At 36.4% G+C, this 14148-nt stretch overlaps 1 protein-coding gene across 6 annotated transcripts in view; it reads left to right on the top strand.

Annotated features, from left to right (window-relative positions):
• The window catches only part of BMP5 (bone morphogenetic protein 5), a 118329-nt gene that overhangs the window by 69246 nt on the left and 34935 nt on the right, over positions 1–14148 (top strand). For all 6 annotated transcript variants that reach the window (XR_002802323.2, XR_011429814.1, XR_011429813.1 and 3 more), the window contains one exon: positions 11137–11285. Coding sequence is in view for 2 of the 6 variants with exons in the window: in XM_001503224.7 (XP_001503274.1) it covers positions 11137–11285 (149 nt within the window). In the remaining 4 variants the exon portion in view is untranslated. The remainder of the gene's footprint in view (positions 1–11136; positions 11286–14148) is intronic.

The following is a 14148-nucleotide window of genomic DNA, read 5'->3' as shown; positions in this document are numbered from 1 at the left end:
AGGGTAAAAACATGGGATGATGTAATGCCAGGAAGCCGGCTAAACATTAACAATATCTGGGCAATTAAAAGATATTCTGCAGAGAGACAAGTGACTGCATTTCCGTAGTGGTAATTCAACTTGATTTTCCATGCTTTACCATGCTTGTCATTCAATATCATCTAATATTGCTATTCTACCGATTGGCATCTGTACTTTTTAAATGTAAATACGGCATTGACTTAGATATTCTGAAAACCAATGCTCTGTGAGATTCATGGAGTTTTGTTATTTCATATTTATTCTGGGAGAATCAATAACCACCATTTGAAAATATCAGTGAGCTAACAAAGTCAAATTCAAACACTTTTAAGCTGAAGGTGCTCATGAGAAAAACTTTGACATCCTAAATTCAGAGAATACCATTTATTAATTTGTAGCCCTTTGTTAATGTGTTCCGTACATCGGGTTCCTGAAATGGTGTGGTGATATATATGTCAAACACCCAGAGAATGATGTATGCTTCCTTCTTGGGTGGCCATCATTACATTTTTCCTAGCCTTGATGAGCTACTCAAAGACAAAAGGAGATGGAAGGAGGTGAAATAGTTATAGTAGAAATTTTGGGCAAAGTGGAGATGTCACTGTGGATTGTAAGGTTCATGCCTCATGGAAATAGAGTAGTATTGCAATGTTTCCATTTTAGAATTTATCTGGATATCTTCCAATTTCCTGAAGCTTTTCTTGTCCAGGTGTAGTGCTTGTTAGTTAGATAGTAGAACTGTTATACTCTTCGTAACTATTCTTCTCTCTCTCTTAACATCTACAAAATACATGTGTATACACACATACACACGTAAGCTTGCATATGTATAATGGAAACAACAATATGAAGAATATTTCTCTTTCATTATCTCTTATTGTTGATTATATAAATAATTTTACTTCCTTTTGATAAATTTGCAACTTAATTTTTTTCCTCTAATTAAATTTACGGACAAAAGTTCATTATGGATTATATGTATCAATAAATGTTACCAAAGTCAAAGAAAATAAATGGATTGCTGTATCCAAAATTTGTAAGTACAGGTTATTAAGGAACTTTTATAGTAAGAATTGCATAAATCACTTCTGACCTAATTATGCCATCAAACATAATACATGTAAATTACATACACACTCACATGCCATAAATGTATTTTGGTAGGAAAATAGCAATTATAGTAATTTGCATAGCGTTTTTATTTGTGTATCCTTTTGTCCCTGCAACAGATTAATAAGGTAGATTTTATTCTAATCTTCATTTAAAGAAGAAGAAACAGCAACTCAGAAAGAGGACTTAAAAGGCATAATTATTTTTTCTAATACTAAGCAAAAGCCTAAGTATAGCAAGTCATTGTTGAAATTAAGCAGATACCAACTCCACCTATAGCTATGAATCTTTGCTTTATAAAGGGAGACTTACAATGAAGCTCTTCAGGGGACCCACGAGTCCTACACCTTCTGCTCAAGGAGTAAGATACCAATAAGAAAGGTTTATTAATCATATTTAGAAACAAGCAACAGAATGTATTTGCCACAACCCTATGATATAGTACCCTTGATAAAACAGATTTCAGCCAAAGATGAATGGGGGTCCCTTCCCAGGACTTATCCAATGCATGTTAGTTTACTCAATTTCCCTTGCTAACAAGTGATTTTACTCATAAGGAAGTTTTACATGTGAACGCCAAGGATAGTGTTATAGAGAGGTAACCAAGCATATGCTTATTCTGGGAGATTTTCAGTGTTGTCTATTGACATTTCTTCTTGTGTTGAAATAATGTGAGAGATTCCGTCTTCTACATATGAATTTAAATGTGTCCTATGAATATCCTCATGTTCCTTACATTAATTAAAAATTCCTTTACTTGATTGTTTGCTCCTTCTGCCCAAAATTCTACACTATTTCTCTTCCCCATATCTTAGCCAAGCTCACTGATATAAAACTTTGCTTTAAAACCCTTCACTTTCTTATATTTTATTTACCCCTCAACCCACTGCAATTTGATTCCCATAACTCTGCTCTACTGACCATCCACCAACAGACTTTCGCTACCAAATCTTACACTTTTTCATTCTTCCTGTTCTTTTCAGTATTTGATATCACGGATCACCTCCGATTTAATATGTGAAAGTAACTAACTAGCGGAGTGTATTGGTTTCCTAGGGCTGCTGTAACAAATTACCTAAAACTTGGGTGGTTTAATACAAAACTATTAAATCCTCTCACAGTGCTGAACTTGATTCTCTCACAGTGCCGAACTTGATTCTCTCACAGTGCTGGAGGCCAGAAGTCCAAAATCAACGTGTGCAAAGGGCCAGTGATACTCCCTCCAAAACCTCCAGGGGAGGATCCTCTCTTGCCTCTTCCAGCTCCTAGTAGGCGCAGATGTTCCTTGGTTTGTGTCAACATAAATCCCATCTCTGCCTTAGTCGTCATAGGGCTGCCTTCCCACCGTGTGTCTCCATATCTGTGTCTCTTCTCCTCTTTTTATAAGGAGAGCAGTCATACTGGATTAGGGCCCATCCTAACGACTGCATCTTAACTTGATTACAACCGCAAAGACCCTATTTCCAAATAAGGTCACAGTCACAGGTGCCGGGGATTAAGACTTCAACATATCTTTTTGGAGGACACAATTCAACACCTACCAGGATGTACGTCAGTTAGTGTCAGGTAAGAGAAATGGAACCATCATGAGAGATAAGGGATATGGGATTTATTCCAATGGTTGACTTTTTGCAATTGTGAGACCTGGTTAAATAGTTCATATAAGGCTGTTGCTTCTGCATCTAGGGACAGGTCTTAAGTTTGTAGCACAGGAAACTGAGAAGGAAAATGGATGTGGAGTAGGAGAGAAAAAGAAGAATTACAACCTGGGAGGAAAAACTGGAATCCCAAGGACAAATTGAAACCCATTCCACCTGTTAAACTCCAACTTCAGTGACATGGGTGACCTGCAGGGGAAGCTGGCGCACTTCACATGAGCTCCACATACCCCTTGCTCAGGATCTGGAGAAGCTGAAGGAGGTGACCTGCCAGGAGGAATTGTGGGCCGGGATTTGGAGAAGCTGATGGAATTGAGATCCAGTGGAAGCTGGAAGAGCTGCAGGCCCAGCTGTTCCCCACAACAAGGTAAGCCAACAGATCAGCGACAATGTATGTGAGCAGCAGGGAAGCCTGGCACTTTACCAACCTTCTAAGCGTAAACTTGGCTGCTGCTTTACTCCCATTCCTGCACACATTTCTCGTGTGGCTAACCTTAACACAGAACTCAACAGGGAAGAGAATTCTGGGATTTTGGGTTCCAGTCTAGCTAATTTGACAAAGTATAAAGCCACAACAGTCCACCCCTGTCAACTTGGCACTGACACATATCTTTTATAACCACTCATACTTTCCAAAATATACAATAGTAAAATAATTCTGCTGCCTTTTTATCCATCTTTGGATCTTGTTCATTCCTTTTCTGATTGAGTCACGTTCCCTCTATAGTATCCTGTCACTTCACTACTGAAATATGAGGTTAGCTAGTATCAAAACTACTTATCCTAGATGGTAGGCAGATGGGGAAGGGAAGAAAAAAAAGAGAATTGGTTAATGTGTATAAAAATACATTAATATGAAAATAAGGGAGTAGTACTCATAGCTATTACAAACCTCCTTCTGCAACTTGGCACATGATTTTAGCCAGTATTTATAACTTCCTTCTTCCACTATGCAACTCATAACCTCTTTGTTTTCAGTAAGCACCACGGCTGGTAATTGTTCCTTACCTACTGAAGTAAGCCAAACATTTATTCTTGAAGCGTCTGGACCATTAGCAATAATGCCCGCATTGAGCTGTAGTTTTCCACTGATTTTTATCATATGACATTAGAGTACTAAGAGGTGTTCCAGTGATCTCTTGTATTTGAGACATACTCCTCTTTTCCCATATTGTGTTAGTACCAAGCTACTTTCTTCTTGATATTTAGGGTCAATCATCCCATGTATTACAGTAGCCTGTTGATTAGCTTGTTGATTCACTAGCACGAGGAGCCCAAAGTCACCATGTGGATGTCTCAACTTCTAATTTCAAGGAAGCATTGCTATGGCCACTAGTGACAGCATTCCACTATTGGAGACTAAGAGCTATGGACAAACAGAGCCCAACATCTTGGGGCCCAGCAGCAAAAATTTTGCTACTTGGATCAGGTAAAGTGAGTGATGGGAGCCACTCCTGTTTCCACCCCTTGATTTCCAGACTCATGAGAGATATGGCTATGAGATAAATACTCTAAATTGGTTCCTTATTTAGGTCATATAAAACTTCCTGAAGATATTAGTCCATCTGCACAAGATATTGACACCCAACTGGTGGCATAACTGAGTCTTCAAAAGGTCATTCCACTGTCCTATCAGGTTAGTTACTGCAAGGTAATGAGAAACATGGTAAGATCAGTGAATTCCATGAGCATGGGCCCATTCTGCAGTTCATTTGATTTTAAATGAGTTTCTTGATCAGAGGCAATACTGTGTGGAATTCTGTGACAGTGAATAAGGCATTATGTAAGTTCATGGATAGTGATTTTGTCAGAAACCTCCTGGACAGAGAAGGAAAATTCATATCCAGAGTGCCTATTCTGGTGAGAAAAAAGTAGAGCCCTTCTGTGATGTAAGTGGTCCAACGTAATGAACCAAACACAAGGTAGCTGTCCAGTACCTCTGAGGAATGATGCTGTAAGGATTTGTTGAAGGGATTTGACCTTATGCAATTGTGGAAGGTAGTTAAACAGTCTATGTAAGGCTGTTACTCTGCATCTGATGCTGGGCCTAAGGTTCTCAGGGCAGACAGGAAGGGAAGATGGATGTGAGTTGGGGGAAACAAGGACAAAGCAGAATCTGTAAGGATGATCTAGAACCCATGAGGACAAACTTGAACCTATCTCCCAGCCTCCAACTTCAATGATACAGGTGATTTCCCAGCTACCAAATCCTTCCTCATAGATGTGCTACGTGCCTGGCCCTGGATTCAGAATAACTGAATAAAGAGATTCAGTAGGATCCGAAGGAGCTGTCGGCCTAGCTGCTGCCCCACACCAATAAGGTGAACCAACAGATCTTGACAGTGTATCTAAGCTGCAACAACACTTGATCATACAGACAACTTCCAGGCATAAATATGGCCATTGCTTCACTTCCACTTTCCAAATTACCTCAATTTCTATTGTAGCCAACCTATTCCAGAAATTTACAGGGTAGTTCCAGCTTCATTTAATTAACATAGTGTAAAATCATTACAGGGAGTCAATAAATGTCAAATTGAAAGAGTGAATAAATGAATGTATGGATGGATGTATTTATGAAATGTCTCATGTCATTCCTTGGCTCCATTTCTGCTCATCTTGTTTTAGGCTGATGGCTCAGCTCAACCTTTCAGTATTCCAATCCAAAAACCAATGATCTTTCAGTATAAGGAGAAGAATTAAAGTACGGCTTGGGATTAAAGGGAGCTGCCATGATATAAAAGTGTTCTGAAAATGGAATATGGAAACCTGGGTTCTAGTCCTCCAATTGGCTAAGTGACCATGGGAAAGAATTCAATTTCTATAAATTTTCTCATGAACAAAATAATAGTTTGGCTAAGTAATTTTATCCTACCTAATTCTAGTATTCTGTGATTTATTTTGATCACTTTCAGAGGTAGACTCCGAGACTAGCTGATTTCACATCAGACGTTCTTGGTCATAATTTTTATTTTAGTCTTATAATGAGAATACTGTGTTTATCCAGCTGTATAGACAGTAGAGAAAGTTGACATTTCAAACATCCCAAACTACATGCACAGTGTGCTACCAGGTGTGTTTGCGTACTGTATATGCCTGATTATTAGAACATGTAATCATGATATGATCATATAAAAATGATATCCACTTTATGCATGTAAAAGATCAAAGTAATTAAAGGAGGAAATTGAATATTTACAATGGGTCTATTTATAGACAAAGATATATAATGAATGTAGTTAAATAGTAAAAAATAGTTATAAATATAATTGTCTATGCATATTTTAATCATATGTTATGTAAAATATTAATATAGTCGTATTCCTTGTTTCACTCTCAAAATATGTATGGGAAAACTTTCATCAAACTTTTCACATGCATGTTTGACATGTGAAACATGTCATATCATGTCTATCTCTGTAGCCATATTTTGAATCATATATCAGAGTATCACAAAGTATATAATTTTCAGGTCCATCTATGTTGTTTGAAAAATAGCATTTTTTGAATCTGTATATGATGCTGACATTGGAGATACTATATTATCAAAAGTACCAGTACCTACATGTTTTTTGTTATTGTTGTTTGTTTGCTTTTTAGGGTTTTCTAGGTGGATAAATGTTATAGCCATAATGCAACCTCTGATTCTATGCTTATATAAGTGATGTTTTAAAAAGTAATTCACAATACAGCCAATAGTTGGATTTCCAAGACAACATTCCCAGGAATAATTACTCAATTTCCCTGTGTCTTCTTTTTCTCTTCTTCTCCTTATCCTCTCCTCCTTGCTCCCCCTATCCTGCTCCTTTGCCCATCCTTCTTCCTCCTTTCGTTTTTTTTCCTTATAAGCAATTCTATAAGCTAACATCTGTAAGCATCCAAAAATAACATTGATTGAGGTCATTTGAAGATAATGTGCCTCCCCAAATAATACATTCCCAAACCTCACAATTAAGCAATTTAGAGCTATCTATATTATGACAGACCATCTAGAAATTCAACCATAGTTTGCCTCTCAGCCAGATAGATATTTATATTACATTTGGTCTTCGCAAAATCTTTCAAGGCAGGGTTTTCTTTTATTTCTAAAATAAAATAAAAGGCTTTCTTTTATTTCTAAAAATAAAAATAGAAATTTTAATAATTATGAATTATTTTCATCACTATAAATTTACTTTCACATATTTGCTTTTGAAAACACTACAGTGTTGATAATTGCTATAATTTTTATACGTGGGGACACTGAAGCTGGGGAATTCCTTAAGTGTTCAAGCTCTGTCTGATCGCCAAATCCTTATTGATTTCATTACAGTACACTGATATTTATATAAAGATAATAAATATTAAGTTTTATCTCTTCCATTGTCGTATTCTTAGATGTAGAGCCTCAATTTTCCCATTCCACCAATCTGTATTTTCCGGTGAGTTGTAAGAACGATGATAACGCAAATTTTGCTGAAGTTTGGCTCCTGCTGCTCAGTCCTTAGTGAAGTACCTACCCTTCTGGTGTTTTGAGACTCCCAAGGCACGTTTGCAAAACTCTTTGCTCTCTCAGTAAAAATAAAGAGCACTCTTGCAAATCAGTATCTACATGTGCATCAATATCCCACCACTAGACATGGTTAAACTTCTGCTCAGGATTAAAGTAAGATCTGCTCAAATGTATTTGTGCTGTATAGATGTATCTACACATATGCACGTTATTTTTTCCCTTTGAGTAGCTATATTTTTCTATGTATTTCGTATCCAGTAAGTCTACCTGTGTGTTGCAAATGCTTTATCTGTTAAATATGACTCTGTATTTAACAACTTCATGATGACTTAATTTAGCTATATAAGAAATTATTATTCTAATCTGTCTCATAGCCAAGACAAATGTTCAAATTCTACCTGAAAAAGAAAAATGGAAATGTTAGTAATTATGAATTATTTTCATCAATATAAATTTACTCTCATGTATTTGTTTTTGAAAGCATTTCGTTGTTGATAATTGCTGTAATGTCAATAAACACAGACCATTCACATCCAGGATTTTTCCTGCCTTTTTAAAAAATATTTTTAAATAGCATTATGGGTTGAATTGTGTTCCCTACTCTCTCACAATTCATATGTTGAAGTCTTAGCCTCCAATACCTCAAAATGTGACCGTATTTGGAGAGAGGGTCTTTAAAGGGATAATTAAAGTAAAATGAGGTCATTAGAGTGAGCCTTAATCCAATATGACTGGTGTCCTTATATAAAGGGGAAATTTGGACACAGAGACATATAAAGAGGGAAGATGATGTTCAGACACAAGGAGAAGATGGCCACCTACAAGCCAAGGAGAGAGGCTCGGAACAGACCTTTCCCGCACAGCCCTCGAAGGAACCAATCCTGGCAACACCTTGGTTTTGGACTCCCAGACTCCAAAACTGTGAGACAATACATTTTTGTTTAAGCCACTCAGTCTGTGGTACTTTGTTATGGCAACCCTAGGAAACTAACACTATGCCATTCTGAAATATTAGCTTGTATACACCCATGTAAGTAGACTTTATTTCCTTTGCTAGAATTTAGATTTTAATCTTAGTTTCGTTCTTATAATTGTACAAAATATACACGAACTATATTATGGATTTATTTCTGCTATAAATGTGTCTTTTTCTACATATATATTTTCTCTCTACTGCATTCTTTTTAAATGCATTTATATTTAAAATTTTTTTAAACTAGATATTGCAAGAATTTCTATTAAAAAAATCAGGTAAAAATGGTAAGACGGGGCAATTTTAACAAGTTTATTTATACCGTTCATGCGAAATACTTAGTATTTCTACTCTTTCCAGTGATATAAGTGCCAATTTTTAGTGGAGTAACTTTATACTTCAAAAAAGTCACATCTAACTCTCTACAGAATGGGTGGGAATTTATTTTTAAGAAAGGCGCTACATGAGTGAAAATCACAGAATGGTTACCTTCGTGTTTATTAGTGATAGACTTGATTCTCTCAAAGCATATTCTATTGTCTGGAGGTAATGCAGAAGAGGTTCTTGTACAATAGAAGAGAGGAGAAATTAAAGAAGAGAAGTTATCAGCCAAAAATAAAACAGCTTGACTCAAGAACAGGAAACCGTGGAGCTTAGGAAAGCAACTGAACCTTCATAACTTTTCAGAGGTGAACTGGAAGTATATGGATCTCTCAAACCACACTATTTCCCTAGATTTACCTTCCACTGAATTGTGATTTGCATGACTGAAGTTCAAATATTTAGGGCTTGCTGGAATCCTTTGGCTGGTGTTTTTTCTAAATATATCCCTTAAAGTGGAACCATTTTCCTTACAGACGTACTTAAAAGTTTTGAGACATGAATGTGGATAATTTGGGGATTTTTTTTCTGGAAAAATAGCAGAATTTAAAAATAATAGGAACTATCATCTAAATAAATACCTAAAGATACTTGCTAACTAGTTGGAATTACTCTTCAAATTTCCCTCTTTGTTCATTTTTGTTTTTGAAGTGTTTATTTATATCACGCCAAGGGATGGCATTATAAGGTTTGCAGAGTGTGTTAGAACATTTTTACCAGACTTCAAATAAAAGCAGCCTTGAAAGCAGGGTAGCACTTGCGTGTTTCCCAAATTACAGGATGACTCCTTCTTCTGTATAAGAAGCTAATAATGTGATTAAGTTAATTCCAAGATTACCATTTCAAAGATATTTACCAAATATCTCAAAATTTTAAGGGTAATTTGTATTTTCTTAAATTCTGTTTATTTGGTGGGTTTTCCAATTTAGGAGGAAGAGGGAGAATTTGATTGACATTCCATCACACTGTGAATATAACAGGTCTTTAAAATTCAGATGGGAACTAATTGAGTCTTTTCATTGTGTTGCAGTATATACTTGTCATATTTCTGCAGTATCTCAAACTGAGACCTATATGGGATGTGAAAAAGTATCTGCAACTCTTCATATCTAGTGAAACAATTGGGAAACACTATGTTTAATATTGTGAAGGGGAATGAAAGTTTCATAGTTTGGAGTAGGGTAGCTGGATGATTTAATTGATCATAATATGTTTATTTTAATTTCTTTAGGTTAATGGAAGAATGGCGTAAGTGAAGTTGAAATAAAGAAATGAAGATGTAGCTTCTAAAATATTGACTGCGATTCTTTACTTCACTTCTGTTAAAAATAGTCCCGTTTTCAATTATAATGGAGTATTTTTTCTAAAGGAATAATATATGTGCATAATTTGGTTTTATTCGAAATTTGCTTTGTACATCTTGTAAGCGACCTTTGAAGTGACCTCTATGGTGCAGATAGATGGCAAATGCATTAGAACAGTATTTAACATAGCTTATTATGACATAGCTTTGATTTTCCTCATGTAAATAATATGCTCTTAAACTGATCCAGCACAGTATAAAAGGTGATAAAAGTGCAGAGTAGTGTATTTCTATTCTGTTTTGAAGGAGTTCCAGTGTCTTACCATTAACCTATCTCAGCCTCAATTTCATCAATATAAAAGAGCTGTTGTAAGGATTAAATGTTAGAAATATGTAACATTTAGCTCAGAGGCTGCCTACAGTAAGGGAATAATAAAATAATTTATTATAATTCAACAAATAGTCATACATTTGTAAATTTAATGCTAAAATTAAGATTGATAAATGTTAATAACAGTAACACTGTGGAGATTATCCTGAAACATCTGAGTTCATATTCATAGCCATTACTGTCCCCAGGGCACTTATTCTGCAGAAGATGTTACAGCAAATCATGGCAGACCTATCGCTGGGTATGTGGGATTTATCTTTTAATCCAGTGGTGTGCTCTGTGACCCTCCCTTGGCCTTTGGTATCCATAAAGTAATTGCATAATAAAAACAGAAAATGAAATAAGAACTAAAAATGGAACACTCTTTCTAAAAGAGATGCTTGCATCGCATCCTGCCTGTGCTCCCTGCCTTGGAGAATCCATATTCATTCAAACTGGAGCAGCAACTTTCACTTCCATCTCTATTCATTTGATCTTTTCAGTGAACTTGCCAGTGAGGGCTTCTTACAGATAGTGGTTTAGGGGAGTGCTGATTGTCAGAGACCAAATCAAGACCTTTACGTCAGTTTGCAAAGGCCAATGAAGAGCAGGAAAATGGAAATTGCTTTCAGATATTGCTAATCCGCACCAGGTTTGGGTTGGAGCCTCATAATAAAAGGTTCTGCATCTTATTACTCATCACTTGAGTCACTGGTTCCCCTTGTTCTTTAATTAATTCCTGTTATTTTAAAAAGTGTTTTCACTTACGTATAGGAAATGATGATCTTTCTTTAAACCTTTAACTTTTTTTGTTCTTTTCCTCCTTAGGGATGCAGATCTGTTCCTTTTAGACACAAGAAAGGCCGAAGCTTTAGATGTGGGTTGGCTCGTCTTTGATATCACTGTGACCAGCAATCACTGGGTGATTAATCCACAGAACAATTTGGGCTTACAGCTCTGTGCAGAAACAGGAGATGGTAAGCACAGAATTTCATATCTTTTTTGTGGTGCTGCTTTTGACACGTTGAGAGATACAGTCTTTTGTGCGATTTAGCCAATATATGCTTTACACTTACAACATGCAAGCTAGCAAATTCCAGAGGATCGTGCAAAATATTAATTAGTTAATTGATTTATGAACAGGTTTACTCAACACACATTTATTATCAGGGTCTGTGGTGGGGGTGGAGGGGTAAAGAAGGTGTTCCTGCTCTCAAGGCGTGTTTAGACTGGTATTGAAGACCTGTATGCAAACAAGTAACACTACAGTAATACAACACCACCAAAAGAAAGCTACATAAGAAGGGCTAGGGATCTATGTCTTGATTGCGGTGGTGGTTACACAACCATACAAGTTGTAAAAACTTGTAGAATCGTATCTTTAAAAAGAAGGAATATTACTATATGCAAATTATATCTCAAAACCTGACTAAAAAATAACGAAGAAATATATATAGAAAAAGTGACAGAGAAACAGACAAAGGAGCTTCCAATAATACATGGGGGAAGGGAAGATGGGAATGGAACAAGAGTCACAAAAAACTGCAGAAAGTAATGTCAAGTTAGGTCTTAACATATTGTAATATTTCGTCAAAGACAGCAGCTCCAGGACCAACTGTGGGAGGGGTCTGTAGGAAATCTTCATTTTTAAGATGCTCCAGAAGCTTTTCTTACCCTCACATATATTCATTGAGCAACTACGTGCTGTGCATTTGGCTAGATGCTAGAGATAAAATGATGAGCAAATGCAGAGATGGCTTCATGAGACTTGCAGTGGAGTGAGGCCAAGGTAGCAATCACATAATAATGCAATGGAATGCGTGTCACTACACATTGAGAAGAGTCCGACGGGCTTATAAGTATACAGCATTGAGTGAATTCGAGCTACAATCTTAGAGATCCAGAGAGATGTGATTAGGAGAAGAAATTGGGGAGGCAGGCATTTCAGACAAGTGGAACAGAATTTGCAAAGACTGCAGTGAAAGGGGTCTTGGCACATTGGATCAGGAGGCCGAGGAAGCCAAGGCCAATTGGCTCAGAGAGCCCTGTTGTCCTGTGATCACTCGACGAGTCCAAAAGTTTTAAAGTTAAATCTGGACTTCCAGGTCCTTTAAAATTATTATTGTCATGACAGGAGGATAGAATACAATTTATCTAATCATTTGTTAGCTTTTTAAATATTTAGTACTTTTAAGTATTTAAAAGTGTACCAAATGGGCCTGCATTACGCTTCTGCCTCACACCCTGCAAATTTTAGAGACGGGCTCAGGGAGGGTAGTTTTTAAAAGGATGATTGATTAGAGAACGCGCCTTATTTAAGTTTTATTGCCTTTGGTTTCTTGCAGGATCAGGCAACAGAAACATTAGCCCTAAAGTCTGCTCACTCATTCCTCCTCGGTGTATTACACTAAAGCCTTGCTTAATAAACTAGGGAGTTAAGTACAAGCTGAGTCTGTCTTGGGCCTCCTTCAAGGGGTTCATTACTAGAAGCAATAGGACCTGACAGTGGCATTGTTTTGCCTACAATCACATTCATAGCCTAAGAATAATACCGTAACCAATGCTGTTACTCCAAGTGTGTATATGGAATGAGGTTGACAGACTCAGATTAAATATATTCCCTAGTTAGTCCAGTGAAAGTTTCATGTGCTTCAGATCTTGAGCTAGAAAAAGAAGGTTCTTAGTGAAGAGATTACAGATAAGTTTCATTCCCCCCCCAATCCAGACTTTTCCATAGATATTAGTTATAATGCTGAATTTTAAAATTTTTTATAAACAGTTCAAATATTTTGAATTATAGATTATTTTCTAATTATGGCTTTGAGATTTTCATTAAGGATTTTCAAGCATTGTAAATGTAGGCTGAGAAAAGCACATATTTAAATAATCTTCCAAGAATTCTTACAATGTTAGACTACTGTACATTTATGGTCAGAAATGTGACTGGGAAATCAGCACTGTGGGGGTGAACCGGTCGTTTCTTCCCTGGTATGTGGCCCAAACAAGAAAAATTAAATTAGTGGTATGTGCTTCTCCCAGTCTTCTCCTTGGGGATATGCTTGAAATGTCTAACTAAACAATTCAAGAGATCTGTGAAATATGATCAGCCTGTTTCCTTGTAATTCCCTCCCGCCTGCCCCCACTTGAAAATTCTGCAGTTTCTCTCTGGTTTTCGCTCCTTCTCTTGTATTGGTTCTCTTTGCTTTGCTGTCTATATAATTTAGCTTCTGTCTTGCTCTCTTGCTTCTATCTTTATCTTTTTCTCCCCAAGAAGTACTTTATACTTTGCATTTCCCCTTTCTCCTTGATTTATTTCCCTTATATTTTAGGAGTAATTTTACTTTAAATCACTGTTGTATTATTTGTGGGGGTGTTTTTTTGAGCCTAAATTAAACTAATATTTCGCTTTTCTCAAAGGTTTCCAAATCCTTTAAAAGTTAAGTTTGAGATACACAGCCTTTTCTTGCTTTTGTTTGTCTCTTTAATATTGTCTAACATGAAAATATTAAAAGGATTAAATATGCTAGGGAAGCTGGATTTTGCATTTAAGCAATGCTTAAAACAGCTTTTAACCAGAGGTAGAGCATATACATGACCTCGGGAAAGCAAGTGACCCTTCCGGTACCTTAGTTTTATTAACTGCAACCTCATGGAAAATTTACATGAGACGTTTCTCTATAGTGTGAATAGTCACACTTCAGCTTATTACTCCTTCATTCCTTGCTATTGCTGACGTTTGCAATGTGATATTGCGGTATTGCTTCAAACAAAGCAGACAGACCATCTTTTATTTGAAATAATGGAAAAGTAATGGGAAGTCATGAAAGGATGATACTCATG

This window comes from Equus caballus, chromosome 20 (genome assembly GCF_041296265.1).
Source record: "Equus caballus isolate H_3958 breed thoroughbred chromosome 20, TB-T2T, whole genome shotgun sequence".
Classification (NCBI taxonomy): Eukaryota; Metazoa; Chordata; class Mammalia; order Perissodactyla; family Equidae; genus Equus; species Equus caballus.
This window is presented reverse-complemented; position numbering and strand designations above follow the sequence as displayed.